Source organism: Lepisma saccharinum, chromosome 26 (genome assembly GCF_977018435.1).
Source record: "Lepisma saccharinum chromosome 26, izLepSacc3.1, whole genome shotgun sequence".
Lineage (NCBI taxonomy): Eukaryota > Metazoa > Arthropoda > Insecta > Zygentoma > Lepismatidae > Lepisma > Lepisma saccharinum.
Window position 1 is genome coordinate 9169926 of NC_139254.1, and position 26985 is coordinate 9196910.

At 38.8% G+C, this 26985-nt stretch overlaps 2 protein-coding genes across 3 annotated transcripts in view; both read right to left on the reverse strand.

The window, feature by feature from the left end:
• LOC145979518 (glycogen debranching enzyme) overlaps positions 1–21935 on the reverse strand; it is a 111949-nt gene extending 90014 nt beyond the window's left edge. Inside the window, exons 1-3 of one of the 2 annotated variants that reach the window (XM_083112461.1) lie at positions 21098–21935; positions 5134–5297; positions 2116–2338 (exon numbers count right to left, since the gene is read on the reverse strand). In XM_083112461.1, the coding sequence (XP_082968587.1) occupies positions 2116–2338; positions 5134–5297; positions 21098–21804 (1094 nt within the window). In that variant the 5' untranslated portion in view covers positions 21805–21935. Of the gene's footprint in view, positions 1–2115; positions 2339–5133; positions 5298–15643; positions 15805–21097 lie in introns of those variants that run through there. The other variant, XM_083112462.1, reaches the window with a different exon arrangement.
• LOC145979519 (tRNA (guanine(9)-N(1))-methyltransferase Trmt10A) lies at positions 14572–15650 on the reverse strand. The gene has a single exon (XM_083112463.1). The coding sequence runs from the start codon at positions 15466–15468 to the stop codon at positions 14599–14601; it is 870 nt and encodes a 289-aa protein (XP_082968589.1). The 5' UTR covers positions 15469–15650; the 3' UTR covers positions 14572–14598.
• Positions 21936–26985: the final 5050 nt, after the last annotated feature.

The window sequence follows — 26985 nt, forward strand, 5'->3', positions numbered from 1 at the left end:
TGCACACACTATGTGACTGCAAGAATAAACTTTTCTAGTTTATTTTTCTATCTGTGGCATGCAGTTATCACAGCCTGCTACTATATTAGGCACCCTGGATTCGAGTTCCAGCCTGGTTATGAGTGTTCTTTGCAAGTGTCCCTTCATCAATTCATCAAATCACAAATATCTCATCTTCGCAATTAGCCAAAAGTGACAGAAAAGCAAAGTAAAATAAACCAAATGAATCAATCTTTCCATCTGGACCAATTTTGTTCACCTGAATTTAATTGCAGGAGTAATCTATGTATGAGGGGAAATTAAGTTGCATGTACAGGGTAAGTCAAAATGATGGACCTGATTTCAGACATTTATTCTGTGAAATATAATAAACAAATGTTATTGTGAGACATGTGCTAAGAAAGGTAAACTGTCAAAGTTTTTTTTAAAAAAAACAACAAGTGTTCTATGTGAGCACCTCGCGTAACACTGCACACATCAAGCCGATAGTCTATCTCCTGCCAAACCTTGTGTAGAGCATGTTGCGGTCAATATCAGCAATGGCTGCTGTGATACTGGCACGCAGGTCATCCACAGTTGTTGGAAGTGGTGGTACGTAAACATGATCCTTGACAAAACCCCACATGAAGAAATCACATGGGGTCAAGTCGGGGGAACGAGGTGGCCAATGAAGGAGAGGTCGATCCTCCGGACATGCACGGGCTATCCAATGTTGTTCCAATGCCCCATTGAGATGGTCCCGAATGCTGCCATGGTAATGCACAGGGGCACCATCCAATTGGAGAATGAAATCTGCGTTATCCTCTGCAAGATGGGGATGGAGCCATAGTTGCAGCCTATCTAGGAAAACAAGTCTTGTCACAGTACGTTCATGGAAGGAAAAGGGCCCATACATCTTTTCATGGGAAATGGCATTCACTTTGGGAGAATCGCCTTCGTGTTCCACAAATTTATGGGGGTTAGCAGTTCCCCAAATCCTTATGTTGTGTCTATTCACTTTCCCTGAAAGGTGAAAAGTTGCTCCATCACTGTAAATTAACCTCTCAGAGAACCCATCAGTTTCCATTAACGCGAGGAAATCAGCACAGAAGGATGAGGGCAAAGCATAATCAGTGTCTTTTAAGGCTTGAACTAGTTGCAAGCGGTAGGGTTTCATTTGTAAACGTTTCCGCAGAACCTGCCAGACAGTTTTCTGTGGAAGTTGAAGTACTCTCGCTGCCCGGTAGGTGGACTTCTGTGGACTCCGCACGAAACATGTGCACACTCATTCCACTGTCTCTTCCCCAGTCGATGGATGGGCAGTTGATTTTAGTTTACAGATGCAGCCCGAATCTCTGAAATGTTCATACCACTTACGAATGGCCTTCCCCGTAGGTGGTTCTCTCCGATATTTGGTATGGAAATGCCATTGCACACTAATCAGACTTGTTCACATGATAATCAAGCACACAGAAAGATCTCTGTTCTCCAGTCAACGCCATTTTCCTGCTCGCTGCTGACTCCTAGCGGTAGAAAGTGGAAACACTGCGTGGAAACTAAACTTTGAAAGTTAACCTTTTGAAGCGCGTCTCTCACAATAACATATGTTTATTAGATTTCACAGAATAAATTTCTGTAATCGGGTCCACCATTTTGACTTACCCTGTATAATTTACAACTGTGAAGTATTAACATTCCAGTGCTAGAAGTTAGTATCTCCTAAGTTTCAAATTCTTGCTCACAGAGGCACCACTGTGTTGTGCTTCAACAGCTAAAGATAATACTAAGTTCTTTAAATGTATGTTTTTCTCAAAACTGTCTTGAATGGAGTTACGCCACTTGTGCTCTCAATCCCTCATATGTTCCAAATTGGAAAGATCATTCTTCCCAACTTGAAAATAAATCACAAGACATTTGCACTGAGAAAATCTCTATCATCATTTTGCATGCCTTGTGAGATACCAGAACTCGGGATGATACTGAGAAATGTTGATTCAATTTGAACCCATACATTCAGTCAGTTATATCAACACACTAGAAATTATGCAACCCTGCTGAGAAGTATTTCATAAAAAAAAAATAAAAAAACTACACAAATTTTACATATGTTACTTGCTATGATGTTAGGATACTCACCTTCCTTCATAGGTGAAGTAGTAATGAAATGACCCAGCTCTCCGAACGGACACATCTGCATATATTGCTGTGTCGTCAGAATGGTTTCCGCTATCACTCTTCCAAGCAAGCGGATGGTATTTATTCCTAATAAAGTCCTCATCAACATTTTCAGGGTGGTTTACATATATTGTAACTTTCCTTCCGAGCAAGGTAGGGCCCAGACGAAATTGGAGAGTCCATCCTGCAAGATTATGATTGCATCTCATGAAGTAACTTAGCAAAAACAAAAGACGGGATAAAACTGGCGGATCCGATACCAATACCAGCATTTTCGTCTTTCAAGGGATCTCCAAAATATCATGTATAGAGTTACCAGACGTCCTCTTTTTCCCAGACATGTCCTACATTTTGGCTTTATGCACGGCAGGAGAATTTTGGAAAAAATCATACATGCCCTACATTTGGAGCATCACATAATTTGAATTAAGAAAATACAGTAAAAACTCGTTAATTTGGACTAATGGAGGGGGGGATAAGTTGACCGGTTTAATGAAAGTCCAGATTAACTGAAATAACCTAAAAGAACAGTAGAAACTGCATTAAAACTCAGGTTATAGCAACAAAACACGTTTATTATGGTGTGTTCAAAGGGCATAGGCCTAAATGCACTATGCAGTACAAAGTCTGTGGGAAACTGAATTTCATCAGTGGTTGACTGCCTTTTCTTTGGGAAGTTCTCTTGTTGACTTCTAGCCACATTTAAAACCTTGCAGAGCCTCCCCAATGGCTCAGTGGAAGAGTATTTGCCTTGTAATCAAGGGGTCCCAGGTTCGAACCTGGTGGAGGCACAGTGGTTCGGATCCCACTTTAAACTGTAGGTCCAGTCCTGATTAGCCTTACTGTGCATAAAGTGGATTTAAAACACCATATCAATCAATTCAAACCTTGCATTCTGCTTTTTTTTTTGGCCTTTTGTCTGTCCGGATTAAGCAAAGTCTGGATTAATGAGGTTTTACTGTATGTGTTTCAGTTCAACAAAGAGAAATCATTAAGTTTGCCTTTCAAAGCTGGAAAGAGAGATTTCCTTTGATTCAGACATTGCAAAAACAAATGTTTTGGGCTAGAACAAAGACTGAAGCTATAATCAATGAAGAATTGAGTGTAATTTCTTGCTTTAGCATTTATAACAATAGAAGTAATCCTACAAGATGTTTCCTACTGTTATTCAATATTTTGAATGTAAAGTAAGGGGTATACGGAACAAATTGAAATTTTGAGAAAGATTCGCTCCTCTGAGAAGTACGAATGAAAACACGTATAGTAAGAAGTAAATCGTTTAATATTGATTACAAGTTTGGGAATTTTGTATGTAAGGAATCATGAAAAAAAATCATTATTTAAAGAAATACTTAAAATGTGTCAATTTTACGCAAACATGCTCTAGTAATTAGTAATGTATATTATTTACTGTGAACAATTTGTGTCCTACATTTTGACTAAAGTTCTACAGTTTAGGACAACATGTCCTACTTTTTCCCTTATAGTGATCTGGTAACCCTAGCCATGCGATACTTTTATGGAGTCTAATTATCTTAAAATTATTTTGCACTAGTTCTGTGTGAAAAACTGAATTTTGCGATTACATAACATGTATTTTAACATTCTGATGTAATTTCTTGAATATTTTAAAACAAAATCCTTGATAAATTGATGCTTATAACTGGAGTGGAATACTTTACACTAATGAATCAATATTTTGAACAAATTTTAATTACTACTAATTTCAAGCATTAGTATCAGTGGGAATCTTTAAGAGTTTCAGGTGGTACGAGGACAAAGTGGTACTGATTCAACCCTATGTAAAACCTCACAAAACAAGACTTATCTTTTATGCCTTAGTGTGCATAAAGTGGACTTAAAACACCAATTCAATCAATCATTATCTTTTAAACACCCAACATCCTATAGCTTCAGTATTTCAAGATTTGAGATCAATTTTGTGGAATTATTATGCAAATGCTCTTATTAATTTTCTTTTGGAAGTTGAAATGATTTGATCTTACTTTGGGGGTGGGGAGTGAACAGTTAAATGTAAAAAGGTAAAGCTAACGCCTGCATATTGCAACATACCTTTAAGGCATATTGAGGAAGGGAGGGTTGGATGTTGGGCCCCACACATAAAATATGATATTAGCTGTTACTGAATGTGTACCAGAAATGTAAAATGTATAAAATAGGGTCGAAACGATGCATCAGTATTTGGAAAATATCCGTTGGTTGATTGATTGATTGATTTGGTGTTTTAAGTGCACTTTATGCACAGTAAGGCTAATCAGGACAGGACCTACAACTTAATGTGGGATCTGACCACTATGTGCCTCCACCGGGAAAAGTATCCATTGGGATTTATGTACAGTCATGGATAGCTCTGGGTTTTAACACTCCCATTAAGTTTCAATGGAATCATTACAACCAAGAAGTGGCCATCTCGATATTTTTCTGGCATTTTTTACTTTCACGGGATGTGCACAAATGGCATGCAAAATTCAAAGTTGCCATTTATTTTGTACCAGTATTATGTGAAAAACTGGATTTGTGATTGCACAATATGATGTCATTCTTGAATACTTTGAAGCAAAACTTTTGATAAATTGAAATGGAATGCTTACACACTAATATTTTGAACAACTTTTAAATGTCACAATTTTCAAACATCGGTATCAGTGGAAATCTACTAAAATTTGAATTTGCTTTAATTTTTACTTTAAAAATAGAATGGCTAATTGTGACTGGACCTATAGTTAAAATGGGATCAGAACCACCATGTGCCTTTATTAGGGCAATTTTGACCCTAATATAAAGCACAAAAATAAACTGAAATGTAAAATCAGAATTCTACTGTATTTACTATTCCCTAAAATTTAGTTTTATGATCATGAAATTTGCCAATTTCCAGGGTCCAAATAGGTGAAAAAATCTCATCGCATAGTCAGTTCAAAAAATACTTTTTCTAAAAGTGAGTCTTGTAACACTTACCCTTCTGTAGTCTGTACAAGGTTGACTCTTGGATTTCCCCATCGTTTATTGTCAACACCCTGATCTGATGCTGACTACCTGGGTAGTTCCCCACCAAACCAAGAACAGGACCAATGGCTGTTAAGCTTTGCTTCCGAACAAGCATCTTTTTTGCAGTGGTAGTTCTGAAAATTATAATCAAAACTCAATATATGGAAACAACACTTGATAGTGAAGGTAAATTATTAGATTTGAAGCCAATCAAATATAGTCAAATAATCAAAGTCAAAAATAGCAACACTTAATTTTACTGGTCCAATACATCTATAGGTAGTCTGACTTAGCTCCACAACTTTGCTATCATCATTCAAAGCATAAAAAGCCAAACTCTTGTATATTCACCACTTAGTGCTCATGTCAAGAGCACTGATGTGTGGTTTTTAACAGACACAGGTGTGAAGCTGTGTTTGTGTCATGGTTGCCTCTTGCTGCTTAGCCAGGAATTCTAATGTTAATTTTTCCCAATGACTTGCTGTCTTTTCAGCTCAACGAAGGGTCTTTGTCCCAGAAGGGTGGGGGCTGGTCAGTTGCCATGTGTATATGCATAAATACACAGTTCTGAATCTTCTTCCACACTGTGTGGGTGCTGTTTTGGCCCGTTCCGATGCTGTGTGGTCCACGCAGAAAACAGCCTCAACTTCAAATTAAACAAATCGCTAACCCCTAAGCCAGAGTGAAAGGGGAAGGACCTGGGAAGATAACCTGATGGTAGCGTAACCAGGAGGTTGAGGGTTCGAGTCACGGTATCAGGATTTGGGCATGCAGGTTTGAGTACGCTGGGGGAAGCGTAACAACCTTTCACACAAGTTTCTGGCCACTGTATGAGACTGGTGGCCAGCCACCATCATGAGGAAATTGGGGAGCTATGAATGAGTAGCGTAACCCGGTCACGGAAACCTACAACAACGACTGGGGATTTGTCGTGATGACCACACGACACCCCGTAACTGATTGGATGATCTCCCACTTCTGCTGAGGCATGTGGGAGTGAGGTCGGCAGTCAGTTGGTAGGCCCTGGCCATCATGTTATATTATAAGCAATACTAAATTAGTACAAAATTGAACTTACTCGAGTGAGTATGAAGTTTAGAAAACAACGTTTCAGGGTACAACTGCCCCCTTCATCAGGTTCATATTTTCTCTAGGCACTAATCATAATGCCACGTAATTGGACCCAAAAAAAAAATGGTACGCCTAACCATCATGAGGAAACTGGGAAGTTATGAATGAGTAGCACAACTCCATCATGGAAACCTACAACATTGAACATGATGGGGGTTCATCATGCTGACCACACGTCACCCCATAACTGGTTCGATGATCTCCCACATCGGCATGTGGGAGCAAGGCCAGCAGTCTGTAGGTAGGCTCACGGGCTCTTGTGCTACAGGTTAATATAAAGGAAGTTATGCGAGAACTGGTTATGTCACTAAACAGTACTGTATGAACATGTTACACTACATGACTGCACAAAACACATGGATGGAAAGAAGAAAAGCTGAAGAACTGGCTGTTATGAAAAATGGAAAAAAAAAAAAATTGTTTTCAGTAATTAAAACTAAGTAAATCCTGAAGCTTTCCTGGCAACAAAGGATGAAGCGATTCTCTTGGGCTACTGACCAGGTGAGTTGTGGCCATCAACTCACATGGTCGATAGCCCAAGAGAATCTTTTCATAATGAAAACTAAGGTGGAGAGTGAGCATGGTCATTCTCCATAAGAAATACAGGGCAGTTGTGACACTCGTAAATGGCATTCTTTATAACTATGATGCAGCTTAATAATCAGCTTGAAGATGTAATCAGAACTGAATGTGAGGAAAAAATCCAAAACCTACAACTTGCTGTTCTTTTTACTTTAAATATTCACACATTTTGACAGGAAAAAATAAGTATACACCTTATGCGAAACTAAGTTATGGTTGTCCGCGGTGGCTCAGTCGGTAACGTGTCTGACTACCATGCTAAAGGTCCCGGGTTCAATCCCCGGCCGGTTCAAATCCAGGAACTTTTCTAACGATGGAAGCGGCCCCGGCGCCCACCCAGCGTCGAATAACATGGGTACCTGGGGGAAACCCTGGGGGGTAAAAGCGGTCAGGGGGTGATGCTGATCACATCACCCCTACTCACGACCCGATAAAGAAAGTGTGGGGCGTTACCCCCACACACCCTATACGCCTTCATGGTGTGGTGCTAAGCACAGGGGAGCACTTTACCTTTACCTTATGCGAAACTATATAATTTTCTATTCCTTCTTGTAATCGATGTTTAATTTCCCTTACTGAAGATTTTCTTTTTACAAGGAGTTAATGAAAATGAGCAATGGCACAATAGAGCCTTATCAAATACAGAGGTGGTGGAACCTGCTCGATTGGTTAAAAAGAACACTGTTGCCAAACTGAAAGACCAGTCATCATCTAAATGTGATTCTAAAAAGCTCTAAGCAGAAGCAAAGAATAAGAGTGCAGTGGCTGCTCCCCTATTCCTTACCAAAAACAAGGGTGATTGAATGAAAAATATTACTTGACAACTATTCTCTTCAATATCAAATGGCTTTTATAGAAACTTTTCTGTGACTTCCTAGATTGCTTCTACTAAAATTGTTGACTGTGCATGTAATACATTTGCTGGTACTGCATCAGTAATAGACAGTGATCAGAACACTACATTTTAAAAGTAGCATTGCTACAGCTACTCTTCCAAGAATATAGCTTCGCTACAGATACATTTACCCAAAAGTAGCTTGATATGCTACTCCTGCATAAAAAAACTTAAAACAACCACATGGATATTTAAAAGATTTCCCTAGTATGATAATTGTACTTTCTGGAAAATAAATTCTGTTATTTATTATCACGATTCGGTAATTTTGATACCAGTGTTACTTCAGTTATTTATTTCTACTATAGTGTTTGAGAATAACATATCTATGTAAGTGGCATATTAATTCAAATTTGATATGTGTGTGATGCAACTAGGGTGTTACCCAAATTAATGATTACTAATATACACCAATAAAATTTGGTAGGATTATTTATATATCAACATATTTTATAGAATAAATATTTCATTGTTCAATACACTGATATGAAGACAGAATTTTGATTGAAAAAATATCTCAATGACACTTTTTCAAGGATGATAATTGTCGTGAACATGATGGATTTTCTATCTAGATAATTATCATATATATCAAAATTAACTATTACATGTTATGCAAAAGGTGAATAACATTAAAATGTGATTTTTATCAATTTTATCTTATTGGCCCTTAAACGGAATGTTAGTTGGGTAGGGGAGGGGGAATGTTTTACTTGAACCTTGAGGATAGATGGCGAATGCTTCTGTAGTGTAGTGGAAAATTGTCACCTTGTAATCAAAGGGCCCCAGGTTCGATACATGGCAGACACACATTGTGGTTCGGATCCAGTCTCGATTAGCTTATCTGTGCATAAAGTGGACTTGAAATAAAAACTGGGAAAGACACCTTCTTGGAAGGATGGGATCATCCGGCTGCTGCATTCCCTGCACTGCTTATCATCATTCTTCCTCATACTCACAATTAGCCAAAGAGACAGAAATTCTCTAGATAAAAGAATTACTAAATGAACCATTCATTCGGCATTGTCATGATTAGCAAAATTAGAGAAAAGCGATGAAAAGTAGGAAAATACATAAATTTCTAAAATGTATATTAACTAAAGAAAATTGTCGTTTCTGCAGGAAAGTCAATAACTCGTACATACTTTTTACAATATCATAAAATATGTTCAGGAAACTGATGTGTAAACCCGAGTGTTCTAATCGAATTGTAATTCTAAAATTTGTGAACAAATAATGTGACGAAAATAATTGTAATTCCAGAAAGTGCATATCTATCATTCTTGTAACAATAACTTCCTGCTGGTTAAATCATATACTGAAAATGATCAATGCTGCTAACGTACTGAGCCATTGGTTGTTGACACTATTGCTTTGTCATTGCAGTAGAAAATGGATCACTCGTCTTTGCACTGCAAGTTGCATTTCACAGTACTATATGACATTTTGCTGTCTCTTACACCATTCATACCCACAGCATTTGTTCTGGGTGTGGCGCAAACGAGGCATTTCTCCCAAAAATAGAATGCAGCCAAAAAAAAAGTAGCTGTTACCCGGAATATATTCATATATTTCAGTTAGTTATCTGATCTGGATATTAGATATATATTCAGATACTAATGAAATATATTACGTGGATATCTATAATCTGCAATATCAAGATATTTAAAAATCTAGATTATCCGTATTTCCATGTAAAAGACTGTCTCTATGAACCTCCTGCAAAAGTAAGCATTATTGTAGATTTTTTTAATGCTGTTGTCACATTCAAAATTAACTTCAAATGCTGAGGAAAAATGTAGCTGTTGCTCAATTTTCGATAATCACCTGTCATCATCCTAAGGAGTTGGAAAAAATCAATTTAAAATTGCACCCTTTAAAAGGTAAGTTTAAAAAGGAGGAGATGGAAGTATTGAGATCATCCACTGGGTGTTTTTAAATTGAAGATTGCAGATTCCAGATTAGTCCAGCAAGATGGTATTCTACCACCATTGTAATTAATCTCATTGACAAAGTTATTAAAATTTCATAAATGCCTCTTTCCAGTTGTGCATTAGCGTATCTGAGCATCAAGTGAACTTCAAATTTGTTTGCAACTGATGCAATAACACACACACACACATACTGTGCAGAATTTTCTATTTCCAGAACATACCTCAAATCTTTTTCGGTAAATATCTGTTATATCGGAGACACACAAAAATCTGACATTTTGTGTTTTGGATGGTTCGTACTTACCAATTGTGTATTGCGGAACGTAGTTGAAGGTGCCATTATGCTTTTTACACGAAAATAACTTAGATTTTTCACATTATGAGTAATTCTTTTGGTTCCTTTCTTCCATTGCAGAACATACAATATGGCGCGCACAGCTGTGGATCATCGCGTGTTGTGCTTGTGTTTTGTTGATTTGGAGTGGGTATGCAGTGTTTCAACCTTCTTAATCGAAAAATACCTACTTTCATGTTCATTATGTCATCACAAACCATTGACGGATAGCCCCACGAACCATTGACAGACAGCCCCAAAAACCATTCGATAGCCCCACGAACAATTTCCGGCAAGGTTAGGTAAGATAAGCATAGTTTAAAAAAAATCTCTTAAAAAAAGGCACATTTGGAAACACTGGCAAAACCACGTGGCTTTCGACGCTCGTGCCATCTGCAGGTACATAATGGAAACAACAGCATAATGTTGTCGCTTTGCACAGAATGAAAGTTTATTATATCAAAAGTGCTTATTTCTTGTTGTGCAGCATTCTAAGGTGAGAAAATACCTCCACGAACTTTCAAAATGCTACAGAAACTCATTTCCGTAAGTAGTGGCCACGGTGGCTCAGTCGGTAACGCGTCTGACTACCATGCTAAAGGTTCCAGGTTCGATCCCCGGCCGGTTCAAATCCGGGAACTTTTCTAACGATGGAAGCGGCCCCGGTGCTTACGCAGCGTCGAATAACATGGGTACCTGGGGGAAACCCTGGGGGGTAAAGGTGGTCAGGGGCATGATGCTGATCACATCACCGCCATTCACGACCGGATCAAGAAAGTGTGGGGCGTTACCCCCACACCCCCTATACGCCTTCATGGCGTGGTGCTATGCACAGGGGAGCACTTTACTTTACTCAAGTAGTTTCTTCTGTAAAAATGAAGAAATGTGTCTCCAATATAACAGACATTTACCTCTTTTTCACGTAAATCTGAGATGCATTCCTACATTTGGATTATTTTCAAATGTCATCTAAACAATATCAAGTTACGTGAAGTTATTTGTTATTTCAAATATAAAAAAATCTTCTAAACTGTAACGTAACTCAAGAAAAAACTTCTGCAGTTCACGTACTTTCCTTTGCTCACAGTGATTCATGGTAACCACCTTCAGATACTTCATGTTACTGTTAACGGGTTAGAGTAAATGGCAAAAGGTCTTTCTCATAAACTATGCCTTGAATCACAGATGGTACCTTTAATCACTTTTACTGCGCATGATTTCGTACAAAAAAATGTGGGGGAAGTCTCAAACTGAATAAACCCCATTATGTAGACAGTTGTGGAAAACTGTTCTGGGGTCCACTTTGACACAGGACCATTCAGAAATTTCCATTTGGAGGTTGAAAGTTTATTTTTAAGGCGAGTGGTATAAAGACATATTTAGTGTGGAAATGACTGACTGTCAGCAATTTTAGGCAAGTATTGCAAAAAACTTGCAGGTGTTAGGAGGCTGTGTATGAATAAATCAGTACATCTAGGTTGCTATCAAATGAGTAAATATGGTCAAAGTATTGTGACAATTATTCACAATGGCCTACAGTCATTCATAGCAACGTGTTAAGCACATTTCTATAAATGAGGGTATTGCATCTTGTCTACAGCACTTAAAAAACATTGCATTTAACATAAAACCTTACAAGCTACCATCATATAAGAAAGTAATTATCACTGCACTCCTGGTTCACATCATCATAATGCATCGTCACCTTGTAATCAAGAGGTCCCAGGTTCGAAACATGGTGGAGGCACAAGTGGTTCAGATTCAACTTAAAACTGTGGGTCCAGTCCCGATTAGCCTTACTGTGCATAAAGTAGACTTAAAACACCAAATTAATCAATCAAACATCATAATGTTAGTGTGGCTCATAGGCATTCAAAGAAAAAAAAATAGGCGATGCACATCAGATTCTAAGCAGCTGCGCATGAATCTTAAGGCTTGGTCAGTGAAAATTAGATAAAACTTTAGGCAATGCAATTCCCATCTGCATCTTTATCTGGATGTTTGATGTAAAACTAGAGTGTGTTCAGAAATGAACTCTAACTTCAAAAATGATCCTGCTGCATCGAGATACCATATTTTATTCTGTCCACTGAGACTACTTCATATTAAGGTTAACACCTGCATAAAAAAACACTCATTTGGCAATATTTCAAAGCATATGCACTCATCAGAATTTTACTAATAAACTTGCAATGTTTAACAAAAGTAGGTATCAACAGTTGAAACCTCATTTGAAGATGTTCACTCTCAAATTTTAAGCATATGTAAAATATATTTGCTTCTTTGATCATGATGCCAACCTTACTGAATCTACTTCCAAATGATAGAACCTAAATGTTTTATTTATGTGCAGAACCTGGAAAGCAATATCTTTAAGCTAAACACTCATTGCTTCACTGACATTGTAAGTATATGATACACTGAAATCTTGATAACCTTTTCTAATAACACTGTTAAGCCTTGTTTCCATGCTTAATAAACACAACCAAATAACACATGAATAAACCAAATTCCAATCGATTCAAAGTTGTTCAGAGTCTGAAGCATACCTTACTGGAAGGTTGAAACGTCACGTGCATAGTGTGTATTTTTAAATAAATTTCTGCCTTTGTCAGCATTTTTAGTGCATTATTAACCTTTTCTACTAAGTTTGCGAATGTATTGATGTATCATGTCAAGTATTACAAGCAATATAAACCACCAAGATGTCTGTGGAAAGAGCAGATAGCGGAGAATGTTAGGAGAAGAGGACACGATTGGAACACCGTGGAAAGATAGGAGTGGTGAAAGACCAGGAAAAAATGGAGAGGCTTGGCCACGGTGGCTCAGTCGGTAACGCATCTGACTACCATGCTAAAGGTCCCAGGTTCGATCCCCGGCTGGTTCAAATCCGGGAACTTTGCTAACGATGGAAGCGGCCCCGGCGCCCACCCAGCGTCGAATAACATGGGTACCTGGGGGGTAAAGGCGGTCAGGGGCGTGATGCTGATCACATCACCCCCACTCACGACCGGATCAAGAAAGTGTGGGGCGTTACCCCCACACCCCCTATACGCCTTCATGGCGTGGTGCTATGCACAGGGGAGCACTTTACCTTTACCTTTAGCTTGACTTCTATGCCAACCCAGCCAGAGGCAGGAAATGACAAATGATGATAAACCAATCTCCAATAGTACTTCACAAAATAAAAATATTCAACACAAGCGTTAATCAGAATGCAGAAAGATTTTGGAGGATTCACACAAGCAGAGATGCTGCCAGTTAGGGATGTTTGTGTGTGCACGATGTCAATCTTACGATATATACTAGCTTGTCTGAAAAATTGGCTCAAGTTCACATTGCTGGACTCCTCTGTTAGTAGTTTGAAGCCACTTAAATTTTGTGCATTTAACATTTTAAACATTAGGAGTTGGTTCGGCTAAGTTTGATTAATTTGGTAGTTCTGTACTTTCCAGATTTGTAAGTGCATAGAACATAGTGAAACTAAAACCTCTCACAACTGAAACTTGAGATTGTGGTTAACTTCCAAAGGTACTTGCTGGGAGCAAATGCACTGGAAATGCATTTCGCAAATGTCACACATGATATTAAACAAATTCCTTGTCTCGTAAGATGCTTTCCCACTCTACCACACAGCTTAATCAAGTATGCAGAAGTCTGATTGAGAAGAAGCATTACAATGTAAAATTTGGGATATCATTGTCATCGCACATCCTGCTTTGTTAAGAACTATCCCATAGATATTCTGTCAATCTGAAAATATAATATAAGAAGTGACATTGAATATTGGTTAATTTCCTAATGTGTCAATGATAGGATAAATATTCAATGTCACTTCATATTTTATATTTTCAGGTTGCAGAAGAAACAGTTAGGTTTAGATTCTAACTCTCAATCAACCTACTTTGATATATCTGAAATAGTTCGTAATAGTTTCTTCTACCCCTATTTCATTGTTTTACTATTAAAATCAGAGTGCAAAGATGTTACAGTGTTCATAAAAGAGCATCATTCAAAATTAGCTATTCATTTAGCCCATTTTCTTTCACATGGTCTAATGATTAATAACAGATGTAAGTTATTTTTGCAAGACATAGATATTAGTGTATAATCTTGATGTAACTAATTTAAGATAATCTAGCATTAGAAATGTACAACATAAAATTACTAAAATTAAAAAAATAATGACAAAATATTAAATGCATGCATATTAAGATGTAAATGCATTATTTATTAAATCACTGTCACTACAGCTAACTACCAGCTCAATCACAATAAAAATAAATTAGTGTGGTGGATAGAGGGAAAATACTAATATCTATGTCTTACCCTAGTTCCCTATTATTGCGGCATGGCAACTAGATCAGAGAGACCAGCAAATAAATAGCAGGAGAAATAATGTGCAAAAATATAAATGCTTGTAACTCAATCAAAATAGATTTGGAAGACTGTTGTAAATTTTATTTCACATCTCTTCAATAATTGTTACCATCCACACGTAAAAAAAAAATATATATATATATGATAAATCCCGGTGTAAATCACATTTAAAAAAAATGTTATTCCGCTTCACTTTTTCTCTCTGCACCCTTCCTTTGGGGTATTACATTAAGAAAAGCTTCTTCCCAAGAATTTCCTTGGCAAACGTTTAACATTATGTCAAACACATGATCAATACTTAACACCTTTCTAGTTTTCAGCTTTATGTATTCATCAATAGGAAGCCTTCCATGATCTATTCCTTTTTCCTTTGCTAAATTATAACATAGTCCCTTCTGTGAATTATGATCAACTAAACCCCCAATTACATACACCTTGTCATCTTCCAAAGTGTTTATAACATTTTCAGATTCACTTGTGAGGTAAACTATATTAGTCTTTTCAAATACATCTGTGTAAGTTTTACCACTGAAATTGACATCCCAGTTCTGGTATCCATCATGTTTCTCCATTTCCTTTTCAGTCTTTCCACTAAAACTTGTCACGTAGAATTGTAGTGGATCGTTCACTCTCCTATTTAAACTATAACAACGATGAATTTGTTTCACGCATTTTCCAATATCCCTGTCATTCATCAGTTCGTCAAATGACATGTCAATAACAACAGTAACTTTGCACTTGCTGGTTGACATCTTAGACTTCTTGAGTTCTTTCCTAGAAGGGCCTAATTTAATATTATTTAAACGTGCTTCTTGCTTCTTTTCCTTTAACTTTTGCTTCTCCTTCTCCCTTTTCTCCTTCCTATGTTCCAACCATTTTTCCTTTCTTCTTAACCTCTTCAGCTGCTTCTTTGATAATGTACTTTCGGTGTTCGAATCCTGCTGAACTACTTCGGCATTGCACTGATTGTTGCTGACAGTCTGTTCTTCCTCAAGCCTCGGAACCTTGCTTTCAGCTCCTTCTTCACAATCAACCTCACGCTTATTCATTGTAATTGTAAAATATTTTACCTTGTAAATCCAATGCTTGAGGACATTTAATCCTTGCACTAAATTCTCTAAGTTTGGTTAGACTGCCGATAGAGTGCTGCAGAAAAGACAACGCATTTAAATAAACACAACACCGATCATTATATCAGGTCGTAAAACTTTGACAACAGTGTACCTTTTCTCACATTACAGCTGCCAGTACAACTTCATTCACAAACGAATACAGCTGGCTCTTCTGACCCACTTCGAAAGGACACTTGAACGACCTTCACAGACTATAAAACTTCCGGTTGCACCCAGAGACTTCTCTTCAGTGTTGCCATTGTGCTTCCGTCACCTTCTCTCTGCTGCCGTTGCTGACTGCGAGATCACCAGCATGTAACGGGCAAAGCTAACCGTAGGTGGCAGCACGATTGTCGTGTCCTTCGCGGCGCCACCATCGTTACGTCGAGAATTTCGTCGTCGTCTTATGTTTTATATTTGCGCGCGATGCAGTGTGTTTCAAACGTTACATTCACCGAAATTAAGAGTTTCTCATATAATCGACAATAAAAATGTGTTTTGTAAACCTTTTAGAAAATGTAGTAAGTCATAAGTTTCCACGTGATCAGCACCACGCTCCGGCAGCCTTTACTCCCCAGGGTTGCCCCCATGTGTCCATCAATTTGAGGCTGGGTGTGCCCCGAGCCGCATTATGCGGGGACAAGGCCGAACAAATTCCGAGCTTAGATCACCCACCCAGGGAATCGAACCCGGGTCTCTCGCGTTGCAGTCAGGTGCCCTATAAACTTTTTTTTTATTAAAACAAAGGCCCCTAAGCGCAGCCTTCCCCACAGATTATACTCATATCAATTAATCTCATTTTCATTCAGGACAGACGAACACAAACATCCATGTCGTAATCGGAATTCGAACCCGGGACCTCTGGCGTCGTAGCGCGCTGTGCTAACCACTCCGCCACGGAGGTCGACACTATACTTTCGCGGCTCTGAATAATTGAAGACTAAAATTGGTGTACACTGTAAGTGCCACAATAATTCAAACACAGTTTTCCACGTTAAACTGTGAAATGAGCCATGCTTTATAATGTGGTAAACGTGAAATGTGGCTGGTAGCCCTCTAAGTAGTTCAAAGGGCGTGTAAAGAGGTCACTAGTGTGCACGTTCCTACGGGCTGATGTGCGGAACGATGCGATTTCCCAACACTTTCGCTTTTGGCACTTACAACTTTTACCAATTCGTCTTCAATTCAGAAACATGTATGAAATGTCGTATGCGCACGACTGTGTCCTCTCCAATAATTTCATGTTAACATACTTTTCCTATTCTACTTTTATCTTATTTTATTGTTTCGTTACAAAACTTTTAAAATTATAATTCCTGTAGTACGAGAGGTGAAACAGAAGATGTTTTTCAATAACTATTCTCCTCGATAAATTTAAAAATAAAACAAAGTTACATCAACTGACAACACAACGAACCCTCTTTAGCCATGACAAATATATCCTCCTGTTCTGAATTTATCGAGTAACACGCACAATAAAAGATAGAGAACTCGTTACAATTATTCCTGTAATTTCTGTAACGCGTTACTGAAAAAGTAAATGTTCCTTGCGTTACACTCCCGAAATTCGTTGTAATCGTCTCCCAATCCAATCCAATTCAATCCATTTGTAGGAACCATGCTTTTTCCTTGAAGCTGTGAACGTTATCACTGAGAGAAGTTCATGGCCAAGCGATAAGGATATATCTCTATTGAAAGAGCAGCAGAGCCCTGGGGGAGCCACTTCTGAAATAATATTTGCAAATTGGTGAGCTGAATTTGCCCAACTATGAGTATCGAACTGCAGTTCTCGGGTTTCAATTTGAATGGAATTCCGGGCATACGACGCTAAATTTTGAATCTGATAAATGGGTATCCGTAAGTTGTCTTTACTTTTGCGGGTCTCTTGGTATCAAGAGCTGTGGAAATAGTTGTTACTTCGTTACTCAAATTATAACTCATATTTTTCAGTTACTCGGTTTGAAAGTAACTCAGTAGTTAAGAAGTTACTTTACAAATGCAATCAGACAGACTTTTTTTTTCGTATCAAGTTATTGATGCGATACGGCGTTCCGTCCACAGGTCTATTATGATACGTAATACGGATGCAAGTGTGGACGCACGATAATTGGTCACCCGAAACTAAGTAATTGAAAAGAACAGAACATTGGAAGTTTTTACTTAGTTCCAGTTGATAGTTCAATACTTTTACCATGATGCTTATACGAGAATTAAATAAAACTGTTATAAGATACGAATTACATTTTTGAATTAAATTTCTGTGCAGGTGATCTGGAACAGGACATTTTCCATTCATTTCCCGGTTACTGCACGGCTCTGAGGCCCAACTAGCCTCGTAAATGGGTAGCCCTGGGAGGTAAAGACGGGCGTGATGCTGATCACATTATCCCAACTATGGCTCAGATCAAGAATATGTGGAGTTCTACCTCCACATCACCCCATATGCCTTCATGACATGTGTGCACATGCACAAGGGTACTGTGCCTTTACCTTTTACACCTGAAAATGAAGAGCTTTGTGCAACAACAACATGACAAAGCCACATCCAGTAAATTTTTCAGTAGAGCAATTTTTAACTTTTTGAAGAATTCCGTAATTTTTATTTTGCATTTAATGTTCAGTTCGACTTCATAATTTTTTAAGTAGATATTTTATATCTTCACTGACTCAAACGAATGTGTGTTTTAAATGTTATAATAACCCGTGGGGCAACAGGGCCAGGGCCTACCTACCTAGAATTAGGCAACGAAGTGTCAGAATTAAAGAATTACCTCCTGGCATCGAGCAACACGACATGACGTCATCTTACACAGTGGCTTGTCATGTTCTTAAAAAAGGAGGAAAATAATTTGGGCAACACCATGACAGTCTTGGTGCGTGCAGCTATTTCTTAGAAATCGTTGGACACTGTAGCAAAACGTCACCTGAGCCGAAGAAACTATTTTCACCAAAAGTGTGGCTAAATCCCGGTTGTGACATGGATGTTTGTGTTTATTCCAATGAGAAAACAGATAATTTAGTGTGGCTTGTCATGTTCTTGCACCAAGCCCTTCAAATTCAGCCATTTAATATGTGCTAACATTTCCTAGCAAGGTACATTATTTATCGTGAATTATTGTGCTTGTAATTATCTGGCAGCAGGAGGTATGGGGGTAAGATGCTTGTATGGATCAACTTTAAGACGTTGCAGTGGGTGGCGATGGGGGATGTGGGGATAGCATGCCCCGACCCCCTTCGAGCATGTCTGGTAGGCTTACTCAAATACAAGAGAACATGGACGAATTAAAAAACACTAGTTCTGGTGTTGTACAGTTAAAGAGTCAGCAGTGGCGAAGCGTGACATTTTCACGTAGTCATCGCAAGACTTGCCAAACGCCAGGGTCAATCTTTCAACCGTGGAGGCGGAGGGGGATTTCTACATTGATAATGATGATAACAGTGTTCCTCCATGACGTGTGAAGTAGAGATGGCTAAATCTATTCTTTTTTTTAAAAAAAAAAATGGAAAAATTGTTAAACTTCTCTCTCCGAAGTCCGGGTAGTAGAATTGAATCGATATTTTTAGATTTTCCGGAATCCTGATATTTTTGGCCGTCCCTGGTGTGAAAATAACATATGTTAGGGAAAAGGTTCTGTTTGAGTAAGTATGTCTATCACCTCGAGAACAAAAATCTTGATCAATCTTGTCATTTGTATGCATAGTAAACACAAAACAGCAGGAAGTACTTAGTGTTTTGTAAACCAAGAACACCCCCCCCCCAAAAAAAAATCGATATTTGAACCGCAGGATCCAAATAAAAATAAAAAATAAAAACTATGAAGAAAATAGAATGGATCCAGAACTGCTTTTTTTCCAGTTCTTTCTAGCACTATCCGTGGGGAAATTTATGCTTTGCTTACTTATATTTTTTCTATGCACCATTACTTTCATCATGTATTCTGTGTAAGTTGCGTTGCGATGCCCTTCAATATATTTTTTTTCTCTTAAAAAACAAGAGCGTTACATGCTTTACAGTGCTGGACATTCTGAAAAGTTTCATTTTGATGTCACAGAAACCCTGCCGTGTTTGTAAACAAGGAGGCTGAAAAAAAAGGTCTCTCATGACAAGACCTTCAAAAGCGGGGGAAAAGCGGTCGAAGGACCTTGGATTCACAGACCTGCTGCCATGAGCTGGCCCGTCTGACACCATTGCACTCAACGGAAACGCAGCGGGACGGTTGGGCACGGGGTGTAGAACTGGGCTCTCCTTTCGATGCGCTAAACTTAGCGAATCTTTTGTGTATTTCTAGCTGTTTAATGGTGTTACTTGACTAATTTCGCTCAAATATGCGAATATTCTGATTTATTTTTCTTCTTCCCTAAAATATTTAAAAATAAATATTTTTTATTATTTTGCTTTGTTATCGCCGCATCTCCCGATGCCGGACGCCTCGCCTCTGAGAGTCAGCACAGTGTCAGTGACATTTTTAAAGCACTGACAAGTGCATTGAGCCCCATCGGCGCTTCTGTCAGTTGCTGTCGCTCGAACTCGCGTCTTCTTTTAAAGTATCTCCCCAACAGTCCTCATAATACTATGTCAAGAGAACTTAAGAGTTCTCGTCGTTGATCCAACCCGGGACCGCCAACACCAATGGCAAGAGCGTTAACCATTCGCATACGCGAGAACCCTGAGTTCCGTACACCTATGCCACAAAAAGATTGAGAACTCTGAGAAACCAGCTGATATGATCAGAAGACAATGAAATGGAAAGACTGAAATTGATACGGAGTTAAATTGCAAAAGCTTAGTTTGTCTGCAATCGTAAATAATCTGGACTGCATCATTAGTTTTAAAAGTGAGATCCGAACCACTTAGACCAGGACTACTTGTATACTCATCTCACTTAGTACCCTGGCAGTTTGTTTCCTTATACAGCATATTTGCAGAATATACAATTCAACCTACAAACTGTATAAAACGCACCTTATTACTAACTTCGTTGACCCTGTACGTACAGCCAACGGCAAAGATAATAGTAGGCAAACTGTCCATCACTATTTTCATTCTTTTCTATTCTGCATCCTATGTTGTTTTAAGAAATGGAATTCTGTTGATGCAAAGCAAATGTTGTCCTTTGTTTATTCACGTTTTTGTTTCAATTCATGATCATCATATTCTGGGAAAGAGACTGGGGTGGACAATTCGCATACCATTTATTTTGCCGTTGGGTGTACAGGGTCAACGAAGTTAGTAATAATTTGGGTTTTATACAACGTATACTGATACACTTGTATTTTGAATTGTATCTTCTGCAAATATGCTGTATAAGGAAACAAACTGCCGGAGTACTAATTGAGGCGAGTGTATACAAGACGTAGCGTTGACCTCAACTCGATCATGGAGTTGCTTGCTTGGCTAAAGTCATTAAATGCAGTTATTTCTAACCTTTGTTAGAAAAACAAAGGTACATAACATTTGGTATAAATAAAGTTAAGAACATGACAGTAATACTAAACTTAACAACGGGTTATTCAGAAACTAAAACAAATAAGCCATAATTTAAACTTTAAAACGTTGCATACTTACTGAACAGTTGATTCCTTTAAGTCTGTCAAGAGCTGTTGAGTATATGGACACTTCAAATTAAGCTTGTCATCAATCGGAGCACATCTGGAACTAATATCACAAGCTACATCCTCATCCTTGAAAGAGTCCTCACTTTCCTCGCAAGATTGAAAAGGGTTGTCCTTTTCTTCTGGTTCCAAATCTGTGTCATTTGATTGAGGTTTGACAAAAGATACAGAATTCGACACTTCACTGCACTGTTTTCGTGTTAACACTATCTCTTCGGCTGGGGCTTCTTTGCTGCTTACTTCAAGAACATTCATGTCACCACCTTGTTCTTTGTTGGCAACAATTGTGTTACTTAATAAAACATCTCCGTTCAATTTTTCAACCCGATTTTCGCAAAGCGTGCCATTATCAGGATTGTAGTCTGTAAGTTCGGCCTTTTTGACTTCGTAATCTTCCGAATGTTCGAAAGAATTATCGTCTTCAGATTCGAAAGGGGTTACAGGCTCCTCACTGTCATCTTCAACGTCACATTCACTGTTGGAATCATTTTTCACGCTATCCACAGTTACCTGCACAGAATTATCTTTCGATTTTTTGTCGTTTGTAGCTGGGAAATCTTTCGGTTTCGGATTCCACCAAAAAACTCTTGTAATCCATTCTGTAATGGCTCGCCATACTCTTACGAAGAATTCCAATATCGCCGAACCGTCAAACTCCATGTTGCATGCCGGCAAGCTGCACAGCCACTGCTACTGTACAAACAAGAATTGCTGAAACTTCAGGCCAAGCCGCACTGTGGCGCTGGAAGTCGTGTACACATTTCACAAGGCCACACTTGGCCACACTGACTGGTCCTGCAGATTGATAAAGAGATTGCCGAATGAAACTGACCTACGTGAGTACCCTTGCCCTCAAAGTAAGTAAACATGATAATATTCTCGAAACAATGTATTTTCGTAAATGTAAAATGCAAAGAGGAGGATAACATCTTCAACGTTTATGTTTGAGCTTGTTATTCCAAAAAATACATGTATACCTTCCGAAGTTTATTCACGATAGACATTCAAATTGATGGCAGCTCTGTGGTCGAGGGCGAAGTGGTCGTCTTTCGATTTCGCCACCTAAGTTTTCAGGTTCGAGTCCCTGCTGAGGCATGAGTGTTCTTTGTTAGTGTTTCTTCATCAATTTCATAATATTATCACCCATCCTTATCGTCGCGATTAACCAACAGTGGCAGAAAAGTGACGTAAAATAAACTAATTCAATCAATCAAACATTTCTTCGAAACTTCGTATCTATGAAAAATTAGTTGTAAAGTTGTTTCTTGCGCCCTGAACTGTTTTTTTTAAAAAAATCGGCAAGAAAACCGTTAAGTCGGTCATTGGATATACGATGGGATACCTAAGTCTTTCCAGTGTTTTTATGTTTTAATTTTTCGCCGATTTTCAACCTCTTTAGAATAATCGCGATTATGAGGATGAATGATGTTCTTTGTTAATGGAGGAACACCACATAAAGGAAGTCATGCCCACTCTAGGTCTCAGTCGACCTCCGTGGGAGAGTAGTTAGCACACTGGGCTACGACGCCAAGTGTCCCGGGTTCGAATCCCGTCCTGGGCATGGGTGTTCTTCGTGAGTGTCCCTTCATCAATTTCATCATATCATTAGCCCGACCCTGTGGCCGAGTTGTTATCACATCGCGCTGCGATGCCAAGGGTCCCGGGTTCGAATCCCGGTCGGGCTTGGTTGTTTGTGAATGTCCATTCATCATTTCATCACTCATCCCCATCTTCGCAAATTAGCCAAGAGGCACAAAACGCGAAGTAAAATAAACTAAATCAATCAATCATCATATCATTACTCATAGTCATCGTTTCGATTAGGCAAAGGTAGCAGAAGAGCGCCGTAAAATAACCTAAATTAATAAATAATAATAGGAAATTCAATACACAAAGCGTTCCTGAGGATATGAAAACAAGGGTCGGGCCAATGGGGTATATTAGGAAATCAAAATTTGTTATTAGTCCACTCTATGCTTAGATAGGTTAATCTGACTAAAGTCAGGTCCGGACTACTATGCAATGTGACTCCACCGCGGTAACAAATTCTGGACCTCTTGATTGCCATCACGAAATCCTTTGATTGATTGATTTGGTTATTTATGTGGCTTTTCTGACACTTTTGGCTAATCGCGACGATGAGAATGAGTGGTGATATGAAATTGATGAAGGAACGCTCACAAAGAACACCCATGTCCAACCCTGGACCACTGGCGTCGTGGCGCGCTGCGCTAACCACTCCCCCACGGAGGTCGGCAAATCACTGTTCATGAAAGCTACCGTTGAAAGTCAAGCTCGCACAAAAACATTTATATTCCTGAGCCGTCAGGTACTTGATTCGAAGTCACTTTTTTGGGTTAAGAATATAGGGTGTTCCTAAACGAACGACTTAACTGGACAACAGCCCCAGCGCTCCTAGTTGCGGAAACGGCAATCGAAACACACCACCGAAAAAAAAACTACACTACGAAATCATATAAAAAGCCAATTTCAAACTTTAAAAAAACGCAGGAAATTATTTATGGGCACTCTGTATTTCCCTAACGTAATCTGCAGAATAGTGAGATGACCGTGCACACGAACCTCTGCTTTCTCAACAGATCTTGCGACAAATTAAAAGCACATGCAATAAACGAACAGTCCAGGAGCACCGATACCGTTTTCTTCGTCACTCGCACTTCCCAAACAGCACACTGCAAACACAAGACATCGTTTCTGTCCTTGAGGTGACCACAAAAAGCGTCCGTCATTGTGACCAGCGTTGCCAATGCACGTTCTGTACCGAGCGGGTTGCACCATATTTACATACACGGATATAGAATCATAACTCACTTTTTGGCAGACGCTGTTTTTGTCTTGGACCGCTATGCTGCGGCGCAAAGAACTAGCATGTCTCCGTCACATGTCCGTCATTCGTCGCTACGACACTCGGCACTTCCCAAGAACGTGCCCTGGATGTTGTATTGTTTTGAGAGTATCTCATGAGAGGGTTAACTCTAGCACTCCAATTCAAGCACGGAGTGGCTTACCCAGGATTTTCGAAATGAAAGGGGGGGGGGGGTTAAGTATACTTTTTTTAGTAGTCAGCCCTCATTTTGCCAACTTTTCCTGCCTTTGACATTAATTTTTTTTAAGGAAAAGTGAGCCAAGATGGGGAGTTATGACCCCACCAACCCTTTTTGGCCACGCCACTGCAAGCACGTATCTAAAACCACATTTCGGGAGGAATCTGAACCAAGCGTGTCAAATATAATAATAATAATGTTTATAATTAATAAGTTAATAAGATTAATAATATTAAAATCGGCCACTATTTATATTGTTATTACAGAAACAGCTTAGCTACCAGAGATTTAATGTAAAAAAATTACAATGGATTACACTGGGGAACAAAAAAAAGATTTTATTTTGCGGCATAAAGTTTAATAACAGTTTCAGCACACAAAACAGCTGTGATTGCCAATTGTATGATTGGTTCAGTTGAATTGACTCCAGTTATAAAAATAAACACACCATGGAAAATGTAGGAGGTAAAATTACTCTACGCTTTTCTCTGTAATATCAAAATTTGATAATGGGCTGAAATGCCCATTAAGAAACTTATTCATTTGTACATTGTTGCTAGGCAACTTATTAAGCATTGCTAGGCAATATATCGGACACTAAACAAAGCTTAAGGAAGAATACCAAAACATAAAAATGGTTTTAGAAAAAAAATTGAATATGCTGAACATAAGTGGCTCGTGTGTGTGGATTTGAAGATGGTGAATTTTTTACTAGGACAGCAAAGTGGGTACACAAAGTATCCCTGTTTCCTATGTTTGTGGGATAGTCGTGCTAGAGAAAAGCATTGGACGATAAAAGTTTGGCCCCCAAGGGAAAATATTAGTGGGAAAAGCTAATATCATTCATGAACCGCTGATAGATAGGGACAAAATCATTATTCTGCCACTGCATATTAAACTTGGGTTGATAAAACAGTTTGTCAAGGCCTTAGATACAAGTGGTGATTGTTTCAAATATATATGCCACACTTTTCCAGGACTAAGTATTGAAAAATTGAAGGCAGGAATCTTTGACGGAGCACCACAAATTCGTACACTTATAAATGATGCCAATTTTACAACTTACATGTCTTACATCGAATCTGAGGCCTGGCTGAGCTTTGTGTCCGTCGTCAAAAACGTTTTGGGGAATCACAGAGCAGAAAAGTGCCCCGATATAGTTGGAAATATGTTGAAAAATTTTGAGAAATTGGGAGCTAATATGAGAGTGAAGATACATTTTCTACATAGCCACATTGACAGATTCCCTGAGAACGTTGGTGATTTTAGTGAAGAACGGGGAGAAAGGTTCCATCAGGATATAAGGATAATGGAAGAAAGGTACCAGGGACGGTGGGATCGCCACATGATGGCCGACCACTGTTGGAGCTTACAGAGGGATTGTCCTAAAAAGCAATACAGCAGGAAATCGTATAGAAAACGTTTCACATAGTTTGTTACTTCATTGTGTACATATTTTCTTAATTATTATGATCATAGACCTATATAAATTTATTTTAATAATAATGATTGTAATCACAAAAAGAAATATTAAATTGTTGTTTGAAGTTCATTTATATGTATGTCTTATGTTTCTGCCATTTTGATTTAGTTGCATTTATTTCATAAATTAGAGCCAATTCAGGAAATATATTATTATATCATTATTCAGCAGCATGAAATTGCCCTAAATTAGCTCTCAAACACTGTGCCGCAATTTCACTGTTCCCCAGTGTTATTGATTGAACACCAAGAAGTGTCTGAACATTACATTTATGCGAATTATTATTACTAGTAGTAGTACGCATATATTTTCGCAGGCAATGTCAGCTCAGAGTTGTATAATCGCAATCTAATCCGTTCTTTTATGCAAGTTCTGCTGAAATGAATGAACGTCAATAGTAAACATTTTTTTTACTTGTTATAATTTCGACTTCGTAAGTCTTGGGGGTGGGCAGAAATATACAGAGCATTCCCTGACATTCGCTACGAGACTCGGCGGGAAGCGGCCCGGCATCAGCGCTTGTCTTTCCCGGTGAACGGCGAACAGTCGCACGCTCCAGTCTGTTTCTTCGCTCTCCCTGCCTTCGCTCTCAGAAAGTGTTGACGTTGCAGACTGACGCCAGTATAATCCTCCGTGTGTTGAAGATTGTGGCTTAATATGGCACCACGAAAGTTTAGATGACAACAAAGGATTTATCTTGTCGAGTGTTACTTCGGAAAGAGGAATTGTGGAGAAGTGCGAAGACGTTTTGCAACGAAATTTCCTCGTGTTCCCGTACCACATAGGACCACTATATTAAACCTCGTAAAAAGTTTAGAGTAACAGGGTCAGTTCTGAATAAAAGTGGAAAGAAAAATCCACGTGTACTTACTGAGGAAAAACTCGATGAGATAGGACAAAGGTTAGAACAATCTCCTCAGAAATCTATCCGCCGCCTCTCACAAGAAACGCGTGTTTCAAAAACCACAGCATTTAGAGCCGCTAAAATTCTTAATCGGGAGAATTACAGTAGACGAACTTGCACGTGTAAATGCCAATTTCCTTCGGAGATGCCAGGAATGTGTTGCAGCAGAGGAACATCATTTTTAACACCTTCTGTAGTCAAGGTTAGTACACAATATGAAAACTGTAATTTTAATAGCCGACTCTAGCGACTGTCGCGAACCCCGTTCACCGGGAAAGACAAGCGCTGATGCCGGGCCGCTTGCCGCCGAGTCTCGTAGCGAATGTCAGGGAATGCTCTGTAGAAGAGAGGCAGAACATTATAAAAGAAATAACGAAGAAGATCGTAAG

Excerpts from the sequence above, each read along its gene's own strand:
- LOC145979519 (XM_083112463.1), bottom strand. The coding sequence starts at position 15,468 with ATGAATAAGCGTGAGGTTGATTGTGAAGAAGGAGCTGAAAGCAAGGTT.